Here is a 26,016-nt window from a genome sequence, read left to right as displayed (position 1 = left end):
TATTAGTGTTCCATTTGGGACGACACTACATTGATATACAATGCTGTTGAGTGTGTTAGAGCATAGTGTGCCATTTGGGACGCAGCTAAAGTTCTAAGAGATGGTCTGATTGAGATTTATTTGGTGTTTATTAATGCAAATGTCATTTTATTGTTGGAAAGAAAACAGCATATAAGCAATAAGCTGTACATATTCAATTGGTCAAAGCCATGTTTTAATTTGATTCAGTGGTGTATTTCTCCAGTTTGTATGGGATCCATGGCATATTAATTTGAGTGTCACAATGTGGAAGAATGTCATTTGTTATTTTTAGTAAGTTTGAATGAATAAAACCATTATTACGAACTTTATACCAAACAGTGTGGTTATTGCAAATGTTTTACTAAATGGAATAAAGGTTAAATCTGTATTGTCAAACTGAAATTGCATTTGGGAACAGATAAGGTTCTCAAGGTGAATGCATACACTTTGGCTCTAGGGGGTTAAACAAAAAAAGAATCTGGAGTCAGATCTAAGTTTTGGTAGACATGTAAAGACAATCTAAATCATACTATAAAACATACTATCATCTCAAAAACATTGCAAGAATTAAATGCTTTGTTTCCAGTGAGGACCTGTTCATGCTTTTATCAGCAGCAGGATGGATTACTGTAATGGACTCCACACTGACTTTCCCAAAAAGACAGTCAGACAGTTGCAGCTCATCCTGACTGCTTCTGCCAAGTTTATGACCAGAACCAGAAAATCAGAGCACATCAGACCTGTCCTCAGGTCTTTACACTGGCTCCCAGTTACATTCAGAATAGATTTTATAATACTATTGCTTGTCTATAAATCATTTAATGGGCCTAGGACCTCAGTACTCGGCTCACTGAATACAAACCAAACAGATCACTCAGATCTCTAGGATAAAATAAACTAGAAATTCCAAGGGTTCAGTCAAAGCAGGGTGAATCTGCCTTCAGCTGCTGAAATCAGCTTCCAGAAATGATCAGATGTGCTCCAACATTAGGCACGTTCTACTCAAGACTCAAAACACATCCGTTTAGCTGTGCCTTTACTGAATGAGCCCTGTGCTTCGTTCAACAGATCACACTATTGTGTCTTTCTTTTCTTTTTCATTCGTTTGAGACTTTCAACACATTTTAATCTATTTTTATTCTTTGTTGTTTTTATTTTCTTATACCTGTTTCTTTTATTCCTGGTTATGTGAAGTACTTTGAATTACCATCGTGTATGAAATGTGCTACATAAATAAATTTGTCTTGTATATCAGATGAGAAAATGTTGTCTTGGAAACCAACTGAAATAGAAACTCATAAAAGCTTTTTACATCTTTGACCCACATACTGTATGGCTACAATACTGAAAATATAATATTAAAAGCTAATTCAGAAAACTGATGTGTCTTTAGACGCTAATAATAATACTGTTTCTCTTCAATAGACTTTTATTTGATCATCTGCTGTTTTACATGACAGACCAGAAATCAAATACACTTGATATAACCAGTACAAAATCTGAATAAGGGTAAACAGGTTTGCATAAACATTAAAGAAAACAGACAGACAAAAAAAATATCCATCCACATCCCGCACAGAGGTACCAACTGAGATCCTGAGTAGGTTCTTACTGGCCCGGTGCAGACAGACTTTTGTTCATGAACTGTTTCTTTACAAAACACACCCACCACTGTAGATAAAAAAAAAGGAGAAAGTGTTATTAAATAATCACTGTTTGTCAAAATGTTTTTGTGAATTTTGGTGTGAGTATTTCAGGGAACATATATTCTACAGTGTACAATGTAGTACAATTTAATAAAATGTTTCAATTTTATTTAAAATGTTTCCATATAATGCAAAACTTTCTTGAACAATTATACAGGTTGAACATTATAATAATGACTTTAGAAATGTGTTTGAGAAAATAATAGCTGAATACACAATTAATTGAAAAAAGATTGCGATCTCGATTCGACCCACTAGACGATCTTAATCCAGCATTTCTATGATTCTGCCAACTGCTGCTGTCATATTTTCAAGTTCAGAAAAGAAGCAAAAGCGGCTGCACGAGTCTTTTCATTGTTTCACATGGGTTGCTCAGCAACATGGACACCTCCAAATGATATTAAAAGAGTCACATACTGTATTTATAAGGTACAATTCACCTAAAAATGTCATTTTTGTCTTCATATAATACTGTATTTGCGGCCGGGAAATCACAAGTGACGTGAGCTGCTGACCGTGAGCTGTTACCTCATTGCTACTTAAATGATAGACGCGCGCACGTCTACTTTAGTGAACAGAACCTGCATAGGCTGTGAAAAACAGGTAATAAAGTTGTAAATAATATTCAGTTTGTGGCAGAGAGTTCGTTTGAGAGCCACACGCAGCTTTAGTCACAATACAAATATAAATGTTCAGAAGTTCTATTTTACAGTATAATCTGAAAAGAAAAATTGGTTTAATTGTCATTAAAAAAACACTTGTAGACAAATGTTTTAACTATCATGAAAAGGAATGTGACCTTAAAAAGTAAAAAAAATGTGCCTTAAGCAATCTTTCCTTGACTTTTTTCCCTCGGTTCTTCTTGTTTGCATTACAGTAACTACTTTGAAGCACATTTTTCCTTCACTGTCATTTAAAAAAACGTCCCAATGCAAGATAACAGCAAAAAATCCTTTAGTCTTGCCAGATAAATTGATGAATTAATATTTAATTCAGGGTTTCTGCAGGTTTCACTGAGTTAACTTTAAGACATTTTTAAGAACATTATGAGTAAAATGTTAGACTTATACAGAGCTAAATGCTAAAGACATTTCCCCCCGAATATCGCAGTTAGAAAAAACATTCACTTGCCTTAAAAAATTATTACAATTTAATACATTTAATATTAATAATAAAAATATAGGCCAGGTCAGTAACCTCAAAAGTAAATAAATGGAGAGCTTTTAAGCAAATATTACTGTAAGGAAAGTAATTAAATGCAATTTTTAAATAAAAGTGAAACATTTTATTGATATGGATTGTTGGTCATTCTATGGATGGTAATGGCCAGATTGGGTAACTATACATGACAAATTTTGTTAAAATTCAAAATATTTAAGACCTACAACACAACATTTCAGTAGATTTAAGACTTGTTAAGGCCTAAAATTTAGCTTTTGACATTTAAGACATTTTAAAAACCCACGGATACTCTGCCGATTAAATTCACCTTGCTTGGTTTGTCTGTCTGAGGGTCGAACACTCTGTCACACAGTCTCAGTCCGGTCTCCTGGCGGATTTGTTGCAGGTAAGCTCTCATGTTTTCTGTCAAGAGAAAAAAATACAGTATTAAATCAGTCCAGAAATATCCCTTTTGAATAAACCCATCATTTATTGCTCCATACCTTCCTCCTGCTTGCTGGAGGGTTTAGCATACATGGCGTTGAGAGGGAAACCAGGCTCTCCGGGAATGGGGAAGTTGGTAATGCCCAGCGTGTACATCTCCTTCTCTCCTTGGCCCCGTGAACTGCACTGTAAAGCATTCATATTATTGAAGGTTAGATATGTATGAAGCATTACCTATTAGAGTATGAATCTTTCATTACCTTTTGGAGTTTCTTGAGACATTCAGAGATGTAAAGAGTGATGTAGATCAAGGTTCGATCAGCCTCATTCTAAAGCAAGTTAAAAATAATATTTTAATACAAAATCTTTAACATTTAAAGGACAGTTCACACAAAATGTACATTTCCCAGTCATGATTATTCATTACAGTTTACTCCAAACCTGTTTGAATTTCTTCCTTTAGTAAAGCGAACGAGATTTTAATTGACCTCCGTTGTATATTTTGGGTTAGCAACATTATTCAAATTTAATATTCATGTTTAATTTGAGGTGAGCAGGGCTTTACTTCACTGCTTGTATAGGAATGTTTTAGTGAAAGTGAAAGTATGTATGTATGCATGTATGTATGTATGCATGCATGTATGTATGTATGCATGCATGTATGCATGCATGTATGTATGTATGTATGTATGTATGTATGTATGTGTATTATAAATATATGACATGACAAAAGTAGATATTACATGACTTTTACACACGACACTTATAGAGATTTAGATTTAGAATACATGGCATTTTTAGACACAAAACTGCTAATTATGCTTTTTTTTTTTACTTTATTTTGTCACCAATAATTTTTTTAAAAAGTAAACATAAAAGACAGAATTTTTTTTACAACAAGTGCATGGAATGTAGCTTTTCAAAACTTGCGCATTAAAAGGGTTTAAAAACATAACATATCTGAAGTAGTAACTTTGCAATGTAGATGCATTCATGCACTTGAGCTTTATTATTGTCTGTGTAAACAGATCTAAATGCCAGTGGACAGATGACTGTTTTTGATGCTCAAACTGGTAACAGCCTGACAATGTCTTATTGTGTTAAAATGAAGCACACATTTAATACAGTTAGGGGAAAATGGCCTTTATAAATGAAAACACTGCCTTGGAAATCAAATTAAAGATCAACTAAAATATCTTTTTCATTTCCGTTTAGTGACCAACATAGACATCAAGGCTTAATGCTGAGCCCTTATGAGGATGTGCAACCTATCACAGAGCCATCCCTTTCAATCAAAAATCCAACAAATTCAAAATCTGATATAAACTGAAGTAAATAATATGTGCATACATACAGTTTATAGGTACACAGTTTAAAGGGATAGTTCACCCAAAACGTAAAATAATGCCATCATTTGCTCTCCCTTCACTAGTTCAAAACCTGTTTGACTTACTTTCTTACAAAAGAGGATATAGATTAAAAAAAAAAAAAAAAAGTAGGTTCGAAAGACCCACTGACAAAGGTCCACAATTTGCTACATAGGCTTAGGCTTGTTTGTCCTATTTTGACTGCTATGTCATCATAAATAGTAAAAATAACCCATCGAAAAGCTTTAAGATCAAGCAGAACGCTCTGCTGGCCATCACATCGTGTGACTTCAGCTAATCTATTTGGTCAATGCAAACATTTATTTTTCATGATTCCAACATCCATCTATGCAAGAAAACATGCAATCTAATGTATGTGAACTCATATTTTGCTACTGTATTGTTAAATAGAGAAAACATTTCAGTAACTTTTATTCTAAATCTGGGACCTTATTCTTAAAACAAAAATGTAATTACTGTTTAAATTTTTAATTATTTAAAATAATAATAATTTTAAATTTCTGACAGAGCAAAGTTGAATGTACTGGTCAGTTTGTTATTTGCCTAACAAATGACAATAGACTAGTTTTTAATTTAAAACTTCAACAGATTCCTATTTTTTTGTTCTAATGTAATACATTTGTATTTTAAAGATAAGTATTCTTTATTCAGTATTTATTTCAGTATTGTAAATCTTTAGAAAATATTTTGGTACATCAAAAAGTGTGGTTAGGATGACCACCCAACAATCTAGCTAAAACTAGGGCTTAAAATGTCACTGAATTAAATAGAACGTAAGGCGAATAACATCAAAAAGGTCCACATTTTGTAAAAAAGACCCCCCCCCCCCCTTTCACCAGGCTGGCTACGGGCCTGTTGACTCTTATAGAATTTGTGTCTCCTTTTGAAGTCAATGGTTACATTGTTCTTCAAAATATCTTCTTAAATATGCAAGAAACTCATAAAGGTTTGGAAACACTTGAGGGTGAGTAAATTTTCATTATTGAGAGAACCATGCCTTTAAATTCGAATACAAAGTGAATATTAATTCTTCTCTGAGCGCAGAACTATGAATGCAGGTTAAGGCACGCAAGTACATTTTTCAGGCTCCTTCACGCTTCCAGCACGGTCATTTGCTCCTTACCTTTATTTCATAGTTCTTGAAGAAAACATTGGCTTTGAAGTAGTAAATGGCCTCATCAATGATGTCTGTGTCTTTAGCTGGTAATAAAAAACAGGAAGGAAATCTGGTTTGTCAGACACTCTTTACTAATGACCATTTAAGGTAGAGTTAAACACATCTCATATCTCAAAGTAAGTTAACTGTTAGATCCTAAATAGTACAAAAGTAAATCCTGTCTTACTTTCTCTAGCAGCAGGACCCTTAAACTGTGTTTTGAGGGGCAGTAATGCCATATTGCCCACCAGTTTGGTGTCTGCATCCATCAGGGCTGAGTGATAAGCCTAAAAAGAGTGAAAGATGACATAAAACGCAAGACTAATAATGTTTTTTTTTCAATATGACGGAGCAAACATTTGTTTTAAAAAGGACTAATATTTACAGAAAAAAATCACAACGTTAATTTAAGTGAGGAAATCCAGTTGTTTGCAACATTACCTGATTCACCAATTCTGTTTTAAACAACGCATTTTCTGACACTTCTATGTTTATATTTGGGATCATTTGATAAACTCAAACATGTAATAAATAAATAAATTCGTAAAACTGTCAAATTTGTGGAAAAACGATGAGAGTATCATGATTTTTACATTAGCTCTTCGGCTAATAGAGCTAAATATTTTCTAGCTCCCCGCTGCTCTAACGTATAACGTGGCACAACCGCCTATAAAGCAAACAATGGCGCTCGTGGTGTAAATCGTTATGTGTGAATATTTCTTACCGGCATTTTGGTACAATATGTCCCAAACCTAGCAGGCAGAAATGAATATGTCAGCGCTGCAAGCCGTCGCTTCCGCCTGTCCCACCCTTCACCGATACAGGAAGTTTCCAGTACAATATCTCGCCAAAACCACTGGAGGGCGCCAAAGGTAACGGTTACAGTCTCTCTTTCCCCCAGAGATTATCCAGTAAAATATCCATTGAATATTCAAAAAACGTTCCATGCGCAAAGTATTTTCACCTCACGACAGTCGAAAAGATTACACAGTTTTAGTATTTTAGATTTAAAGGGTTAGTTAAGCTTTTCACTCACCATAGATGATGCTGCTGCAGATGTGACAATAAAAGTGATTTGATTTGATTTAGTTCACACAAAAAATTATATTTACTCGCCCTCAAGTCGTTCCAAACCTTTGAGTTTCTTTCGTTTAACACTAAAGGACATTTTGAAGAAAAATTAAAACTTGTAAACATTGACATCCACAGGGAAAAAAAGTGCTCAGTGGTTAGCACTCTTGCCTCAAAGCAAGAAGGGTGCTGGTTCGAGTCCCGGCTGGGAGTTGGCATTTCTGTGTGGAGTTTGCATGTTCTCCCTGTGTTGGCGTAGATTTCCTTCGGGTGCGCTGGTTCCCCATCACTGTCTAAACACTATAGGTGAATTTAATAAACTAAATTGGATGTAGTGTATGTGTGTGAATGAGTATATGGGTGCTTCCCAGTAGTGGGTTGCAGCTGGAAGGGCTTTCATTGTGTAAAACATATGCTGAATAAGTTGGTGGTTCAATCCGCTGTGGTAACCAATGACCAACAAAGGGTATAAGCCGAAGGAAAATAAATGAATTTTCCTGTGTTCAACACAAGAAATAAACTCAAAGGTTTGAAACAAGTATAGGGTGAGTAATTGATGACAATGTTCATTTTTGGGTAAACTATCAATTAATAAAATGTTCACCCAGAAATGAGGTCAGTGTTCCAGTGTTCAGGGTTTCCAACATTCTTTAAAATATCTTTTATTTTTGTGTTCAACAGAAGAAAGTAACTCAAATAGGTTTGCAACAAAAGGAGGATGAGTAAATGATGCGTGAACTATTCCTACCTCCTATTAACAAGGTTCAAATCAAATATTCAAGACTGGAAGGTTCAATATAAAAGTTTAACAGCCACTGAATAAATAACCAAGATCAACCACTATTCTGGAAATTTAAGGAACGTCACTATCAATGTCTTCTGTTACCAAAACAAACCATGGCTTTATTTCCTGTAAAAGTTTAGAAACCAAGGTGCTTTTTAATTACCATTTAGTTTTACCCACTGGTTTAATCTTCAAATACTATAGTTTTAACTATATTGTAACAATACTATAGTATTGAAAAGATCTCTAAAGTTGTTACACTTCAAAGATAAAATGTAACAAGAAGATTTTGAGCAAAATAAAACACATTTGAAATTTCCATATTTTTTATTGCAAAAATAAATATACAGTTCTAAAAATGAACAATATTTGATAAAACTCTGCATAGCACAGGTTATTGTTTCATCCTTCAAACAATGAAATCATGACAAAATATAAAGAAACTAAGTGTGAACTGGCTCTTAGCTCAAGAATCTGCTGTGTCTTGGAAGAACGCATCAAAATTGGAATTGCTGGGTTCCTCATCTACTTCCTAGGAAAAAAAGGAAAACACTTAAGCATTTTATATGAGTATTTTGGTTGAGATTTGATTAAACAACTGAATTGTCACATGGATCAGCCTATTGTGATTGGTCTGCTGCTTACAGCTCTGATTTTACCACATCAATACATGTAATCAAATATCTCTTCAAACCAAACATCCATTCTCAGCATTTGGCAACAACGTTATGCACAAACCTTGGGCTCTTTGACCTCCAGGTCTTCCCCATACTGTATGGAGAAATCAATGTGCTGCAGGACAATGTTGATGCCCTCCTCATCAGTGCGATCGAAGGGCAGGAAGCGAACCATACTGTAGTCATCAATCTGAAGGAAACAGTGCCATTTCAACTATTTATTTTGTGCTTGCAAACTATAAAAATAACTTGAAAGTATGACAATGCTAGGGCTGAAAGATTCATTTGATAAATTTATAATTCAATTTATTCACACCACTCAACAATTTCAATTCTGAGTGTCCCTCTTCTAGGCGAGTGGGCTTGACAAACCACCCATAGAAAAAAAAAACACTCTTCATCTTTCTGACACTTTAACAGACACTTGCATCAGTTTTGCACATTTGCACCAGACACTGTCTTACAATGACACCACATTTAAAAAAACAAACAAACAAAAAAAGAAAACTCCCTTGTAACATTAGCCCCTTTCACACATACAGACCTTTCCGGAAAATTACCGGCAATTTTCAGGAAAGGTTGTATGTGTGAACAGGTCCTTTTTGAAAATACCGGTAAATTCGTTCTGGCTATTTTCCGGCAAGAGAAGTTGTAACATTACCGGCAATTTGCCGGAATGCTGCGCTGTGTGAATGCAGAAGGAAGATTCCCGTAATAAGCGCGTGCACGTCTAGAACGTGCTGACGTGAGACGTCTGCTTTAGCCAATCACAACAGTCAGACGCATTTACGTCCGCGCGGTTTGTGAGAATAAAAGCCTTCAAATATTTTTCCAAACACATTTAGCTGCTAGAAGTTAGTCAGGTCACGTTTATATGTTCTTCTTAATGCCAACTGTGTAAATAATCATCGATGAGATGCTTATGATAAGCCGTTGTTTGTTTACCTTCAAGCTTTGCGTGCGCCTATGAGTGCCTGCACACGCACATATTATGAACATCTCGACATGAGAAAGTGATCCTGCGAAAGTTGTTCACAATATTGATCATCCACAGAGTTTGTAATTTAGTCAAATGTTTACAAATACAAGCGCAGCCGTTTAAAGCTCATTTGTGGTGAATGATGTCAGAATTTACCGGTATTTTGGAATGGATGTGTGAATGCTCTTTTCCGGAAAATTTCCGTAACATCCTCGCCTGTGTGAACAGCGCTTTTTTGAATATACCGGTAAAGTCGTTCCGGAAATTTTCCAGAAATTTACCGGTATCACTGTGTGAAAGGGGCTTTTGTTACTTGTATAATTTTCACTTCTTCTGTGTATTGCCTCTTCTTGTTGAATCGCTGAATGTCTCCTCAATTTTAAGTCGCTTTGGACAAAATCATCTGGTATATGACTAAATGTGAATGTTATATGGTTATGTAATCATCAAACAGCATGAAGGCAGTGACTGAATAAAAACAAAATGCTGTTTTTCTTTTAAGCATTTCAACAATTATAATCCTGTAGTGTTGTAATTTGACAGTAATTCTATACTAGTAATAAACTAAGTAACATAATAAAGATAATATTTTAAATATTCAATTATATATTCAATGAGTATAGTCTATATACTATACTGACAGTACCCTCATATGATGAGCATATACTGTATTTAGCTTTTTCACTTGTTTACACATAAAAGGTGTACCCGATTTTAGAAATACCACTTTTTTATTATTCATGCTTCAATGTTAAGCAAAATCCTTGCAACTATAACTTACCAAACCACATATGGCCTTGGTTAACTTGCTGAATTTCTTGCTTCTCAAAGCAACAGAATTGTCCTCCATCATTGAGTACATATCTGGGTCCAGATACCTTAAAAAAAACACGCGCACACACACACACACACACACACACACACACACAGTCATGACATTAACAATTCATCTAAATTTTGGTTAAACGAAAATGATATGAATTGCTTAAAACATACTTTTCTATTTCCTTCTTGGCCTTTGGACTGAGTAGATCCATTTTCGTCATTATGTTGACTTGTGGGATTTCTAGCATCACCATGGCACTCAAAGCAGCCATAACTCCAGAGATAAACTTGGAAATTACAACAATTATCAAATTTAGGTTTTCAGAATTTTAGTAGGTTTCTCAAACCACTGTAAAAATCCAAGCCACACTTGACGACAGACTTTCTTACCACTTTACATAAATAGAATACTTAAAAGGATAGTCTACCCAAAAAGTGAATATTTCCTCACCATTTACTGACACTCAAGTGGTTGTAAACTTTTAGTAATACTTCTGTTGGACACAAAACAAGATATTCTGAAGAATGTTGGAAAAACGCAGCCAATAACATCCATAGTGGTTGCTTTTTTCCAATGTTCTTCAGAATATCTTCCTTTGCATTCAACAGAAGAACAAGTGAAGGACGAGTTATGCCGAGTTCAGACTAAAAGATTTTTGCCCCGCGGACAGGTTTTGCGAAATCGCAGACAACTCGGTGCTCGTTACAGTAACAGTCACACAGAGTGAAATCAAAGACTAGATCTGAGAGAATCGCAAACGAGTCGCAGACACCCGTGAGATATTTGGCATGCTACATATTTGGAGCTGTCAGAGATTCAAAATCATGTCAAGTGAAATGAGTTCTGACTGAAAATAACAGCGGCGATTACCTACAGCCAATAGCCCCTTTCACACAGTGATACCGGTAAATATCTGGAAAATTTCCGGAACGACTTTACCGGTATATTCAAAAAAGCGCTGTTCACACAGGCGAGGACGTTACGGAAATTTTCCGGAAAAGAGCATTCACACATCCATTCCAAAATACCGGTAAATTCTGACATCATTCACCACAAATGAGCTTTAAACGGCTGCGCTTGTATTTGTAAACATTTGACTAAATTACAAACTCTGTGGATGATCAATATTGTGAACAACTTTCGCAGGATCACTTTCTCATGTCGAGATGTTCATAATATGTGCGTGTGCAGGCGCTCACAGGCTGTTTCAAAGGCGCACGCAAAGCTTAAAGGTAAACAAACAACGGCTTATCATAAGCATCTCATCGATGATTATTTACACAGTTGGCATTAAGAAGAACATATAAACGTGACCTGACTAACTTCTAGCAGCTAAATGTGTCTGGAAAAATATTCAAAGGTTTTTATTCTCACAAACCGCGCGGACGTAAATGCGTCTGACTGTTGTGATTGGCTAAAGCAGACGTCTCACGTCAGCACGTTCTAGACGTGCACGCGCTTATTACGGTAATCTTCCTTCTGCATTCACACAGCGCAGCATTCCGGCAAATTGCCGGTAATGTTACAACTTCTCTTTCCGGAAAATAGCCAGAACGAATTTACCGGTATTTTTAAAAAGGACCTGTTCACACATACAAGGTTTCCGGAAAATTGCCGGCAATTTTCCGGAAAGGTCTGTATGTGTGAAAGGGGCTAATGAGAAAGCAGCATCCACTAGTATGGGTATCTGAAGGCCAGCAGGAGTTTGGGGAAGTTAAAAGGGCTTCTTTTCAGTCTGGATCTAAGAAATAGAGGGAAAAATTGTGGAAATTTGGCAGAAGCACCCATGTCTGACGTGTCATCTGAGCAATACCACAACCGAGTCGAAAATAGCTAATTCCCTACAAAGGTCAGGTGAGCAACACAAGTACATATTTTACCCTACTAAAGGCTTCTTTCTCATTATGTAGTTAATAACAAAACATATACTATGTGACTTTGCGTTGTTTCCATGTCACTTCTCGCGTGTTTATATGTGAGATGTAGTAAACCGAGACAAAGTTGTTGGCGATTTTTGCTATTGTAAAGTCATGCAATGTGAACCCCCCTGTCACCGATCCATCTTGCAGTGTAAACAAAGCAGTAACAAAATGCTACCCCAGATAATCATGCAGTGTGAAAACATCTGTGACATGACTACTTTGAAATTCATGCAGTCTGAACTCTGCATAAATGATCACTGAATTTTCGCTTTTGGATGACCCACCTCTTTAAATGTATTTTTTATAGAAAAACAAGACATCAATTGTTATTATTGCTGTGTACCAAGCAGTACCTTAAACGTCTCAACCATAAACTGTGAGTCAACCAGAAAGACGCCGCACACACGAAACTCCCATTGCTGCAGTTGCTCCACCAGCTGCTTCATAACAGGCAGATGAGTGTAGAGCTCGATCTGACCTGCAGTCAAGAGAACACAATCTGTATCGCACCATCATAATCACCAACAGTATGTACATCAACAGTACATCTGGTTTATCACAACTTACCAGGGCAATCAAACAGTATATAGTCATCCTCCACGTGACCGAGACTCTCCTCCAGCCAGTCAAAGTTGTTGGAGAAGTACTCCATACAGAAGATCAGTCCTCCATTGGGGCCAAATCTCAGTGAGTCATCCTCCATAACGTCATCTACCTGGATCAGTTCTCGTATATCTGTATATGGGGAGATCGTAACAAAATACTGAATGCCTTTAAAAATGTAAAACTTACTGAGAAGGCACTTAGTAGACTTCATTTTCTGGCTAAAGGGGGATTCTTTAGGGACAAAAAATACATGCTTTAAATGTAATCTCTCTCGTTTTGTGTCTAGGTTGTTCTTTTGAAGTTAAAGTCTGCATAAATCAGAAGTTACAGAGAATTTTATTTCATTATGTTGATGTACTTTCAATTGAAATGAAATATTGAGTATGGGTGGAGCTTTATTTTTGCGCATTATTCCCTCAAAGGAAACTAATGGTAGGAGGGATGTGGTTAGGATATTGTAGCTCAAGCTGTCAAACTGAAATGCGGCTGTCAAATGCAGAAGAAAATGAAGACCCACCTCTGCAGGTGGGGGCGTGAGGATGTTAAATTTTGTGTGGAAACGAATATCGGGTTAAAATCAGAACCCAACGTCAGGCTGATGTCAATGTTCAAACTCAAATCAACCAAATATCAATCTCTAATCATGTTACACCTTGACGTTGTGTGGACGATACCACTATGACATCTATCAGACGTTGGATTTTTGTCACTTACCAACACAGCCTAAAATCAGCCAAATATTAACAAGATTTGACATCATTACTGGAAGTCAAAACAATGTCTGTAGACGTCAGAGGTGAATTCTGGGGCCTCATGTACGAAGACTTGCGTTGAAATCGTACTAAAACATTGCGTACGCAAAAAGCTGTAAATGTGCGTACGCAGTACAAAATTCAGATGTATGAAACACTGTGTACGCCGAATCACACGCATATTCTCTTTGCACATCCGAATGAACGTGAAACTGAGCGAAACATGCACGAGCGCAAAACCCCTCCCTGCCTCCTCCCCTTATGAATATGCTAATGACTCTACTTTGGCAAAACCAAATGAAGAAGCAATGGCAAAAGCAAGCAAAAGAGAAACTTTGAACAGAATGTGAATTGGAGGTGCTCCTATCGGAGGTAGACTGGAGAAAAGCGGTGTTATTTGCAAGTTTGTCCTCCGGAATCCAGAATAACAAAAGATAAAAAAAGGATGGGAGAGTTGAGCTGACGCGGTAACGCAGCAGAGTCTCGTTGGACACCTTGTTGGAATGAGCTAATAGAGTAATAGTTGAGCAGGGAACATCAGCGAAAAATTCAGAAGCTCTATATTATTATTATTATGGCCAATTTCTGACTGAGGAATGTGCTGGCCAGTTTGTTATTAGCCTATTAAACTATAATAGGTTACAGTTTTTGATTTGAAACTTTTTAAAATGATATATGATGTAATAAATTGGTATTTTAAAAATAAATATTTGTCAAATTTCTTTATTCGAAATACTTAGGAAATATTTTTGGCACATCAAAAAGTGTGGTTATGATGACCCTCCGACAAGCTAATTCAGCTAAAATTAATGTTTAAAATGTCACTAAATGGAGCATTGAAATCTAATAATGAAATGGAAAATGAGGCAAATAACTGGAAAAAGATCTACTTTTTGGGAAAAAAAACCCACCGCTTTCACCAGGCTGGATACGGGCCTGATAGACAGACTTTAACTGAAGATTACCAATATGATTTTTGCAGTGGATTAACTTTCATGCATTAATTGTTATATTTTAAAAATTATAATGTGCGCTAGTAAAATAAACATGGGAAATGCTGAAACTGAATTTTTATTAAATTTTAAAAATGACAAACTTAGTATTTTAATATTTAATTTATATACTTATTGATGAAATCTTATAATATGTTTACAGAAAAATAAGTGATCATACTAGATTTTATTTTAAGCAATTATGGTAAAATGTATCAGTCATAATTGCAGAGGAAGCATTATAATGTACACAAAGACTGAAAGGAAAGAAAAAAAAAACCTCACTGAAATGGATTGTTGTGATCCTAAAACAGAACTGCACTGTACCCTACTACAATATATAATGGCCAGTTTGTTTATCTATTGACTCCTCACCTGCCATGACAGGATACTCGAAATGCTCTGCGGCTGGATCCAGATTCACCACCTGTACAGATCGGTTGAGGGCCTGGCAATGCTCTAACATTGTGGCACAGTATGTACTCTTGAAAAAAAAAGACAATGTAAATGTACCATGAAGAAAATAACGACGTGTTACTGTTTGAAAAATTTTACTTTATCATGAGCAATGCAGACCACACTAATGTTTAGCATTTAATACTTAAACACGTATATACAGTTGATAACAAACTAAAATTACAATCATAGGAATCTATTAACGTTAGTAGTAATTTAGCTTAACCAGTTGCATAATGTGCTTAATTACCTTTCCACTTCCGGCAGGACCCATCACGAGCTGCGCGTAGCGAGGCATTGTCAGTTCTCCAGCTCCAACTGTACTACAATTATTATTTCGTCTTTAGTTGTTTCACAGAAAAAAACGTTACTTGCTACCGTAATGTGTACAAAACGCAAGCTCTAGGGCTGCCATGCTGTTTTTCAGTCGCCTACGGAAGCCCGCTGAGGTCAAACACTGGAAACAACGCACGCGCACTTTCGGATGGGATTACAGGTTGTCTAATTTCACTTGTGAATATTCTACAGGTCTCGCAGTTCAGGTAACGCGCCAGGCATGCAAAAGCACGTGAAATTCACCGAAAATATCAGCGACAAAAACCGTCTGTACCACAAAAGATCGTCTTTGCCTTCAAGGTAAGAAATGTAATTTCACTAGGCTATACCAATTACTTTGTGTTGTTTTTTAAAATAATATATTTCTTAAATAAATTACGTGTTTCTTATTATAAAATGTGTTGACAGGCTATCTGGTCTCAATGTGCAAGATGGTAAGTTTTATTATTGCTTAATCATCCATCCATGTAAACTATTTAATTCCAATTATCATTTTAGTTTTTACAAAGTTTTGTATCAGAAGATTTATCAGAAACCTTTTTTTTTTTTTTTTACCTTTTTTTATTGGGAACATTTCTAAAAATGCTCTAAAATTATCAGAATTATAAAGTTATATTTATATAAATAGTAATAATAATGCCCCCTCTTATTTAATAACAAAATACTGTAGCTTATAAACTCACATGCTTTAATAGCATAATTCTAATTACTTTCATGCGTTATTTTGCATGCTGTGCTACACTAAAATTGTTGGTTTTAATGCCCTTTTACACTTGTTCCATACATAGCCCATATGGGCATCTGCATTACCGTGGACAGTGAATGTAAACTCAAAGAACAGCCATTAATCTTTCTAGTAACCCGAGTTTCCCTTCACACGCTTAATCTGTGTGAACGTTACACCTGTATAATTTGGTCAGAGTAACCAGAGTCCCTGACATACAGTAATTGAGCTAGACTGAAGAGTGTAAACCACTACCTCGTGTTATTACTATATTAGGTATTGTCATATAAACTGTGACATTCCATTAAAGCATTAGCACTACTTTCATTCTCATTTCTATTCTCTATACGTTGATTTCGTTATCCAGGCAAAGGAAACCCAGTGTTTGGACATAAAACACAGAGACCTGCAACTGCTCATGTACCAGAACAAGATCAGACTACTAAAACTATTCATATTCAGAAGACGATGACTGCTGCACCGTTTTTACAGGTATTTCATTTAAATAAATGCTTAAATATTATATTTTGCATTGCAATATAAATATCAGATACAGCAGCTGTAATAAACACAAATTCACGTTCAAATGTCTTGTTTTCAGCATCCAATCTTGACACCCGGACAGAAGCGTTTTCTGTACCGTATGGAAGAGGCCTACAGCACTGAGCACATGCGCCAGCTAATATGTCAACACTACATGAATGTTCTACACCGGTGTATCAAGACAGGTAAACTTTACCTCATAAAATGAGCAAGCTATTTATATAACCTGCATTAGCAAGGAAGTTATAGTGCCAAACTCAGATTGAAGTCAAGATTCCTCCTTCTCTTAAGAACTTGCTATGGTGTTTTACCTTGTTTTTTTTGTTTAGCTTATGAGTAAAATAATGTCTGTAGTGAACATCTTGAAATTTCGTCCACAATGTCACTTCCACAGGATAGACTTATATTAAAAACATGACCTTCAAAGCTAATTATGTTAATTAGGTAACTAGGTGTTGTTTTAGATACAAATGGCGCATAGTGTGTTTAAAACTTAATAATAACAACCCTTTAAAGTTCATACACTACACTTGTTTTTGTCATTTGTTACAGTTGAGCCTAGTGTACGAATATATAGTGTTTAAGTGGATATTTTAAATATATAATGCATCATTTGGGACACTAGTAATAATTGTTTTGTAATTTCAAAATTGGAGTAATTACAACATGGTGTGAACACAGCTCTAGCAATGCCACCGTAAGGCTAGCTAGCCTGCAACATTAGGCAAATAAGTGCACACTAAAGCAATTGCACTAAAAGAGTTAGCCATTTGTAGAGCCAGACAGAATCTGCAAACAGTTTTTGCTATTTCTGCATAGAATTTTATAAAAAATTGCGGATTTATGCAGAATAATTTTGGGAGTATAGTAACTAAAAACTTAATATATGAAAAAAAAAATAATACATTTTTAACTTTTATTAAATTTTTACAATGCAAATCCAATTAGATTCACTTTATTTGGTAAGCAAAGCAACTCTCTCATATATCTAATAAAAGACAGAAAGTATTCTTTATTACTAAAGTTATTATAAACTGTTTTGTAAATAAATCAAATGAACATTTTCACATTAGTCAAAATTATTACTGAAATTAATTTAAAAACTCAATTATATGAAATTTACTAACACGTAAACAAATAGACTCAATGATGGATCTGTGGAAAACTCTGGCTATAGCGGCAAAATTAATTGCAAGTGTCATTCTCAAGTTGTAATATGAGTTTTATGACCAATATATGAATATGATGTTATATGAATAAGAGATCTAGGAGTATGTGAATGTTTTTTACTGATGGAATTTCATAATTATGACATGGAATGAATGCACCTTTAGTCTTCTGGTTATTCCCGTAGCATTCTATTACAATTAAATATTAAAATGTCTATATTATAACTTTAATTTCTTTACTCCATATTTAGTGCCGGAAGTGAATACAAATCTACAAGTGAAAGTGCAGACATCAACATGCGTCCCGGAAATAGAACACATGGAAAACCTTGAAAGTACATCGACAATCAAGACAAAAGGAATTGGAAAAAAATCGAAAGAAAAGAAAACTATTTTACCTAAAATCATCAATCATCAGAGGTAAGAAATTCATTCTCCCAGCTATAATGTGGAAATGCTTAAGCTGTAATTCCTGTAATTCTGAAATTTAACTATTACACAGAAGGTCTTCTGAATTTGTGAAATCAAAGACAGTGCAGTCCAACAAGAGAAGGGCAACCATTCCAAACCACACTACTTTACGAGGTAAGTTTGTCCTTATTGTTCAAAAAACACTATTCTTGGTAACACTCTACAGTAAGGTTGTATTAGTTAAAGTTATAGGTGCAGTATGTAAGTTTGACACCAAAACACACGTACGCGCAGGTTGCCAGATTGAAGACATCAACAGGAGCGAATCTGACTAGAGCCTAAAGGCTGATTTAAGTCGTGTTCCATATAAAAGTAACGACACGAGATAGAAGAAACATTTTCCATTTTAAAAGGAGTTTTTGTTCTAACCAACACCAGAAAATTATATTTTAGAAACGGCATCTATTTCTTGCAGCTAACAACAGGACAAACAGACAATGATCACCTCAGGTACACCCCTTATGTGCTTTATTCAGTGTTAAATGCTAATAATGCGAGTTTGAAATGGCATTTTACATGACATTTACTGCCATACTACTGAAAGCAGCAGCAGATTGTTCATCTCAGATCTTGAAAATAAAATAAACCATTTGAAATGGAACCTCGGAACTGTGACTATATCAGTCCAATATCAGTGATTCCGCATGTACATTTAATAATGTTAAAGAGGTTTAATATGCATTAATTAGATTATAAACCTTATCATTTCGATGGAGTGCAGTGAGTGCACTATTCTGTGTTTCTGAATGGCTGTATTTAAATTTCTGTCGTTTTTTGTCTGGTGCAAACAGCCCAATTGCTGATTACAGCATATCTCATCACATAGCATGTTGTTAGGACATGGGGTTACAATGTAACCGGTTTACCTAATGTTTACGTTTGTAATATTTATATTATGTGCTAATAAATAACCACCTCATGTGGAACCTCGAATCTGCGTCTCATTTCGCAGTCTGCTACTGTCCACCTGAGGAAATGAATGAAATACGCTGCGTTCCACCACGGCAATTCGGGGTGCTGAAATATAATAGGCTACACTGGCATTGGGATGGGTTAAAGTGACCAAAACGAAGACAGACGTCCCGGCACGTAACTCACATTTTCAAAGCAGATTAACTGACTTTAGCATAGTTTTTCAGATAAACAAGAATGTTCACCTTGCATGTTTCTTAAATATCTACAAACATATTATGGTATTTTCATGCTTTAGAAGAGTCAAAAACTTACATACAGCACATTGAATGTGATTACTAAAATAAACAAACAATGATCAATCTATTTATTACAGTATTTATTCATCTTTGTTAAAGTTAATTGATAAAAATACAGTTTTTAACGAACAAGAATGAATGTTGATTTTAATAATGAATCGGTAACTGTTGAACTACGTTAATAAATGCTGTAGTAGTATTGTTCAATTGTAGTTCATGTTAGAAAATACATGAACTAACATTAATTAATGAAACCTTATTGTAAAGTGTGACCGGATACTTTAAGATCCTCATATATTAAACACATCAGGTTGTAGCTATATTTGATGTTACTCAAAATGCCCCTAAATTTCCAGGATCACGGACATTGGATGCTGACTTTGAATGGAAGGCAACAGAAATGGATTCTTATCTAGCTTGTCACATGAGTGGCTTGTCTTTCAATGAATTGTCGGACGAAGACGAGGACTTCCTTTTATAACAGATATGTGAAAATGAGAAACATACCAAAGATGACACCAATCCAAGTTTCAAGTAAAAAGCTGTTCCAGACATTTCAAAACAGTCATTTTAATAGTGTCAAAAGTGTTTGTTTTTCTTAAATAAAAAAAATAAAACAAAGTTACACTGCTCATGTGATGTGGGGTTTTATTTTATGAAAGATGACTCAACATAGGCCTTGAAAAATTAATAGGGCACAAAACATATTTATAAGACTAATTCTCTCTAATATGCGAATAATGCAGCATTATTGCATTTAAACAACCATCTGCTGAAACCACAAGCGATGACATCCTGGTGACATATAAACAGTATTATATATTACATTAAAATATAGCGTAACGTTATGATACAGCATTTGTATGATGGTGACATTCGGGTGAGAGGGAATGACATGATTAGCATCCTGAAAGAAGGCAGCGGACAGTATCTTCACCCTTTAAGACTTTTTGTATTCGATTCTCTCGACTTTGACGTCGTCTCCAATAAGTTGATAGACATACGTTACCACTGTGGATGCTTGAATGTCCATCAAAACAAATGATGGCGTGATGTTGCTGTGAAGAGAAAAATCACACATCATACATGCAGTGTAAATAATTAAACATGATGTGGAGAGGATAAATCTAAGGCCCTGTTTACACCTGGTATTATAAGTTTAGTTTCCCCAAAAACTAAAATTCTGTTATTAATTACTTCAATTTATTCAAACTAATATACTAATTATTCATCTTCAGAACACAAATAAGGATATTTTAAATGAAATCCGAGAGCTCTCTGAGACCCTAGAGACGGTGCCAAGACTTGTAAAGTCCAGAAAAGGAACCAAAAACTTTAGTGGTTTTCCAACATTTGTCACCTTTATCAGGCTTGCATTTCCACTACCAAAAGGGTATGTTTTGGTGTGGTGTACGACAGAAAGTTTCAGGCGTTGTCTAACTTGAGGAAATGTCAATGTAATGCTGTTTTTTTAAGTCCTTATTTGGGCTTAAAAACAACACGCAACATATAGCCCACAGTCAGTGCAAACCTCTCACCTGTATCTTTAATCTTCACTAGCACATGTAACCTCTACTTAAAAAGTAATTTGGTCGTCGGCGCCAGTGGTGTAGTGGTTAGTGCGTCAACACAGATCAATTCCGCCTCACGGTCCTATACCAATCCTTCCCCTCTCTGCTCCCCATGCTTTCCTGTCTATTCTCTCTACTGTCCTATCAAAAATAAAAAGGTGAAAAACCCGAAAAAATAATTATACAAAAAAAAAAAAAGTAATTCGGTCATTCCGAGTTTGTAATGGTCCAAAAGGTGATGATAATGTTTGAACAGGGCAGTTTGTTTATGTTTTAGGTTGCTGAAAGAATCATTTGCTCCTTTGTTTTTCCGGCTTCTCCATTGTTTTGCCATTCACTCTCACGTTTGTCAGTTTCTGAAAGGATGCCAGAAGCACTTCAATAATCATGTTATAATCAAGTTATTATCATCAGCTCAAGAAGTTTGTTACTTCAAATATAGAAGAGCGGTGAGCGATCGCAAGCTCTCTGGAGAAAGTAAAACTGCTCAAACTGCCACGTAAATCAACAACAGGACATGGCAGATTTCGTTTTTTTGGTCTTGTGGTTGTTCATCAAGATGACGACTAGGTTTGTTTAAGCTTCGGTCGACCATAATTTGTTATTATATGTATATATTAGAACGGTGTAATGTCTTAGGTGTGCATTTAAAAATGGTGCTTCCTTTGTTTGTATGCTCCTGTTTGTGTATGCCCTAGTGACGTTTCTCTGTAAAAGAAGAAACATCATCCCAAGTAGCCTACTACAGCGAAGGAAGTGAGTGCAAGTAATTAAAACATTCCAAATACTTTACAAAAATGCAGAAAATGGGCACAATTTACTGTGTGAAAGTTTGCTGGATATTCTTTCACTGACACTGAGGTTACAGCAGAAGCCCCTATTTTACTGCTATGGAGAAAATGAAAGTTGTAAACATTTCTCTCTCTTACTGTGGACCTTTAACCTGCTGGTGGGAAGTAACTTTTCCTCTCTTTTTGGCTGTTATAGCGATACTTGTGGACCCAGACAAGAGCGTGTCTGCAAAGCGAGTTTTCTCCACAGCTTTCCCACTGCCATTTATCAGTCACTCATCGGTAAACAGCACCAGAGCGTTAGAGCCAATCACAGCTCTTTATATTGAGCGAGTGACCAATCATAGGGGTGTAAGAACTCGCTCGACAGCGCTTAAGAAGCAATAATATTTAAGTTTGTTTATTTGCTTTAAATGTTCATGTTATTCTGTGCATGTACTTGAGTTTTGTTTGATGCATTCAAAGAGTGTTTTCTTTCAGCAGGCAAAATGAAAGGTACAGTTCATATATCTAACTGCTTGTATAAAAGGACAGAATTGTATTACAAATACATATAAAATGTATTTATAAATAAAACATTTTAATACAAGATTTTTTTTTGTGCTGTGAAGTAAAATATAAAACTATGTATGGAAAGCATTTTCAATGCACCATAATATTGAATTGAACCAAATCGATGGCATGATAATCAGAACTGAACCATGAGACCAGTGTAGGTCCACACCTCTAAATGTGATGTTTATTTGCTGTGCTTCTAACTCTAATGGCAAATATGTCATACTAAACCTAGTAAATGCACACTGATGTCTTTTTTCCCCGTTTTTGTGGCAAACTAAACATTTCTTTAAGCTTTGTATACGTTCAGTCGAACCACTAACGTCTCATGGACTGTTTTGACAATGTTTTTGGTTCCATTTATGAACTTTGAATGTCTCTGGACCATTGCTGTCTGTGGAGGATCAGAGAGTGCTTGGATTTCATCTAAGATATCTTAATTTGTGTTGAAAAGATGACTGAAGGTCTCAGGGAATTGAAATGGCATGAGGGTGAGTAATTAATAACAACATTTTCATTTTTGGGTGAACTAACCCATCAAGATGTGTTTTCATCAACCTGAACATTGGTGGACGCCGCTAAATATGAGTGTAATAAGACCTAAAAGGTTTTGAGCTTGTCCACTTTTGTTAACTTCCAAAGGTAGTGCACAATGCCTTTGATATGATTGCTTTCCTAGTGTATATGCTCATGTCAATCGCACAGTAATAATACCAGATGCAAGAGGTGCCAAAATGTCATACCTTTCCAGTGCACTATAGGCCCCTGTTGCAGATCCAGGATTTATATAAAATTTATTCTCATTCTCGAAAGCCTCAAATTTGTGTGTGTGGCCAGAAATGAGGATATCAACATCCAGCTGCCTTTGAAGCAGTGCCAAGCTTGCCATGTCTCCCCATGGGATCACTTGGTGTCCGTGGATCAAACCGATTTTAAACTGCCCCACAGTCACAACCTTCTGCTCCGGGTAATTCAGGTTCTGTCATTGCGAAGAATGTAGAGAATTAAAAGAGTGCATCAACAACTTTAATCAAACAAAAAATAGGAACTAAAAGTCAACCTCGTCAAAGTCTCCTCTGACGATGTGGACGTCTCCGGCGAGTGTTTTCAGGTAGTCGTAGCTCTCCTTCGTACAGAGGTTTCCTGTGCATAGGATGTGCTGAATCTTGCCAGGCACCAGCAATTTTTTGAATTTGGCAGGCAGGGTGTTGCATCGGTGGGGAATGTGCAGGTCACCTAACACGAGGACCAGCTATTGGCAAAATACATTTTGTTAGAGTTCATTTGTTAAGAGTTAGTTGCTGGACACATGGACAAAGGACAAATGGAGCTGCAAGCAATGCATTGCTGTCTGAATAAAATCTGATTTTGGAATCAAGAACAGAATGCAATAATTTTGAATGAGAGGGGAATTTTTATCAGACAGCAATCAAATCAAAGCTGAGCAAGAGAGCTGCTTCTAAAACTGTTAGCTCTGCTGAACTTGCTGAAATACTAAAAAAGTCTGAATGAGAACGTTCTGACAAATTAGATCTGTCGTACTCCGCTAAACCCAGCTTAACCTTGAAAACAATATGTTTGGACTAGCATACTAACATCTTAAACTTTAACTGCATTCCTGCTCATATCTTTTAATTTGTCAGTAACCTGGGTCAAACTCTTCCGGTGAACTGTATGCCGTTACAACATCGGCACGTTTAAGGTCTGTTTTCTTTAAAAATCACTGCCTGATTGATAAAGGATTGATAAAGTGGGTCTCAGAATGTACAAGAAACACTGCATTAAATTATTTTTTTTTTGCACCATGCAAACTCACAATTCTGAGAGAAAATTTTTTAACTATTATACTTTTACGTAATATTTTAGTCTTTGACTTGGGTCATGTTTCTATAAGTAGCACACAAACTACATACTTCAGCTTTATTCAGCATATACTACACAGTATGCATTACATTAGTAAACAGTTCCAAACAAAACATTTTAAATCTCTACAAGTGATATGTTTAACTCAGTTACCCAAATTTTGCATTAAGACCAAAAACAGGATGCCATTTTCAACAAGGGGTCTCATTTATAAGCACATACGTACATTGAGTATGGACAAAATTGGGGTATGCCACTTCCCAAACGAAAGGTTGACTTCTAATAATAAAACTAACTTGACAGGACAATGCCAGCAGTTGTAAGTAAACACTATTTAAACAGTCATAAGCGAGCCATAATCATTAATAAATATATTCTAGCGTACATTCCCTTTGAGGAATTCCTCTACGCAAAGTTTTTTAAATGCGACCCCATGTATAGAGCGGTATCCTGCAAATCTTATTTCTTAAGTTTATAATTAGATGCTTTATGATCAGGGACAAATCATTTTACCTTTATTCTTCAATGCAAAAAAAAAAAAAAAACATAAACCCAAAGCAGTCTAAAGAGAAAGCAAGTCTCAGAGTGAGAGGAATCCTTTTAGATCCAGCAGCCCAGAGAAAAAAGCAGCTCTACTCTATAAATCAGAAAAGCATGAGCACGAGAGGCACTTACTCTGTGACCAGCCTGAATACGGTGCAGAGGTCAGGATGGGGGAACAGTGGGTGAGGAAGGGTGTGAGGGAAGGGATGCATGATCACAACAACAAAAAAACAACATTCAAAAGATGAAAGATGGTGTGATACAGGAGGGAAATGAAACAAAGTGGATAAACAATATCAACAGGAAAACTCAACGTAAATTAGGTTACATGTTAGCTTATTGTGGTTGAATGGGTGGCATTTGGAGTTAGTGTGAAGCTTGGTGTAAAAGCTGCTGAGGCATCCCACAAGAACATAGTATCACTTTATAATCATTTCACTGACAACGAAGCAATGAGAAGATCTATTTTACGTTATATTATATGCGTTGGAACAATATTTTTGTTTCTCTTCATATACAAATAACATGTAGTAAACTGATATCAAAGTGAATAAAAAGTAAGTGCTTACCAGATAATCTAGTTTTATATTTTGCAACACTGACTTTACTTTTATAAACTTGCATTCTTATCATATATAACACGCTGAAATAACAGTTTTATGTTAGCCACTGTAAGCTAGCATTCTGATACTGGACTCTGCGTTCGCTATTAACGCATTATAAGCACCACAACACCAAAATGCATTTTTAATTCATATAGCAAGTTATACGCTTTTATTGTCATTGATTTTAGTCGGTTAAAAGAGAAATAACTTGATTATTCGACAGTGTTGTGAACGGGTTGAATCACTGAGGCAGCGCTAGCTCGCTGCTGTCATGTGACTCCCTGCCTAAAAATGCCAGCTTTTTGGGAAAGCGGCACAAACATCTAGTCGACGTGCGGTTTTAAAATGAAGCTAACATGTATTAGTGTAAGGCGATAAAGAAACCTGTTTTGTAAGCATACCATTTTTGTCCACCTGCGTGTTTGAAACGGACCTCAGGAAGCTGATGTTGATTCGTAAGGCCAGAAACTCGATGTTGCCAGATCCCGCAAGAGAAATAAGTAAACTGGGAAACTGCACAGATTTGCTTATAAAAAAGTGACCTGGCAACACATTTTAGCCGTGAAAAGCACCACAGCGCCATCTGGCGAATTTTTACAAAGGCTACTAAAAATATTTTTAATTTTTACAAATGATTTCTGTTCTTAATATTCAATTTATTATGTTTATATAAGTTTAGGTTTCCTTTTAAGC

The 26,016-nt window shown here is 35.8% G+C and overlaps 4 protein-coding genes across 6 annotated transcripts; 1 reads left to right on the top strand and 3 right to left on the bottom strand.

The window, feature by feature from the left end:
* Nucleotides 1–1,430: 1,430 nt before the first annotated feature.
* On the bottom strand, nucleotides 1,431–6,698 carry arpc3 (actin related protein 2/3 complex, subunit 3). Its single transcript, NM_001002114.1, is given in 7 exon segments — nucleotides 1,431–1,692; nucleotides 3,217–3,311; nucleotides 3,392–3,518; nucleotides 3,593–3,661; nucleotides 5,844–5,920; nucleotides 6,064–6,163; nucleotides 6,601–6,698. Coding segments are annotated over 7 exon segments (537 nt in total). The 5' UTR covers nucleotides 6,607–6,698; the 3' UTR covers nucleotides 1,431–1,629.
* fam216a (family with sequence similarity 216 member A) lies at nucleotides 6,399–20,026 on the top strand. Of its 2 annotated transcripts, XM_073934209.1 has the most exons (8): nucleotides 6,399–6,748; nucleotides 15,470–15,577; nucleotides 15,686–15,711; nucleotides 16,369–16,493; nucleotides 16,603–16,729; nucleotides 17,965–18,133; nucleotides 18,216–18,298; nucleotides 19,752–20,020. In XM_073934209.1, exons 1-8 carry the CDS (start codon nucleotides 6,642–6,644, stop codon nucleotides 19,874–19,876), a joined length of 870 nt encoding a protein of 289 aa, XP_073790310.1. In that variant the 5' UTR covers nucleotides 6,399–6,641; the 3' UTR covers nucleotides 19,877–20,020.
* gpn3 (GPN-loop GTPase 3) lies at nucleotides 8,040–15,373 on the bottom strand. 2 transcript variants are annotated; one of them, XR_012396432.1, is made up of 8 exons: nucleotides 15,192–15,373; nucleotides 14,861–14,969; nucleotides 12,703–12,870; nucleotides 12,489–12,613; nucleotides 10,384–10,499; nucleotides 9,701–10,265; nucleotides 8,470–8,935; nucleotides 8,040–8,263 (listed from the first exon to the last, which is right to left on the bottom strand). XR_012396432.1 is itself a non-coding variant. In NM_001007370.1 (8 exon segments), coding segments are annotated over 8 exon segments (858 nt in total). In that variant the 5' UTR covers nucleotides 15,240–15,366; the 3' UTR covers nucleotides 8,044–8,197.
* Nucleotides 20,027–25,830, bottom strand: vps29 (VPS29 retromer complex component). Its single transcript, NM_200037.2, is given in 4 exon segments — nucleotides 20,027–20,453; nucleotides 23,056–23,291; nucleotides 23,373–23,564; nucleotides 25,725–25,830. Coding segments are annotated over 4 exon segments (549 nt in total). The 5' UTR covers nucleotides 25,728–25,830; the 3' UTR covers nucleotides 20,027–20,335.
* Nucleotides 25,831–26,016: the final 186 nt, after the last annotated feature.

The sequence above is a fragment of the Danio rerio genome, chromosome 21 (assembly GCF_049306965.1).
Source record: "Danio rerio strain Tuebingen ecotype United States chromosome 21, GRCz12tu, whole genome shotgun sequence".
In the NCBI taxonomy this organism is placed as follows: Eukaryota; Metazoa; Chordata; class Actinopteri; order Cypriniformes; family Danionidae; genus Danio; species Danio rerio.
This window is presented reverse-complemented; position numbering and strand designations above follow the sequence as displayed.

Coding starts and splice junctions, on each gene's coding strand:
- fam216a (XM_073934209.1), top strand. CDS start 6,642: ATGAATATGTCAGCGCTGCAAGCCGTCGCTTCCGCCTGTCCCACCCTT. Junction 18,134..18,215: donor AAAATCATCAATCATCAGAG/GTAAGAAATTCA, acceptor ACTATTACACAG/AAGGTCTTCTGAATTTGTGA. Junction 18,299..19,751: donor AAACCACACTACTTTACGAG/GTAAGTTTGTCC, acceptor CTAAATTTCCAG/GATCACGGACATTGGATGCT.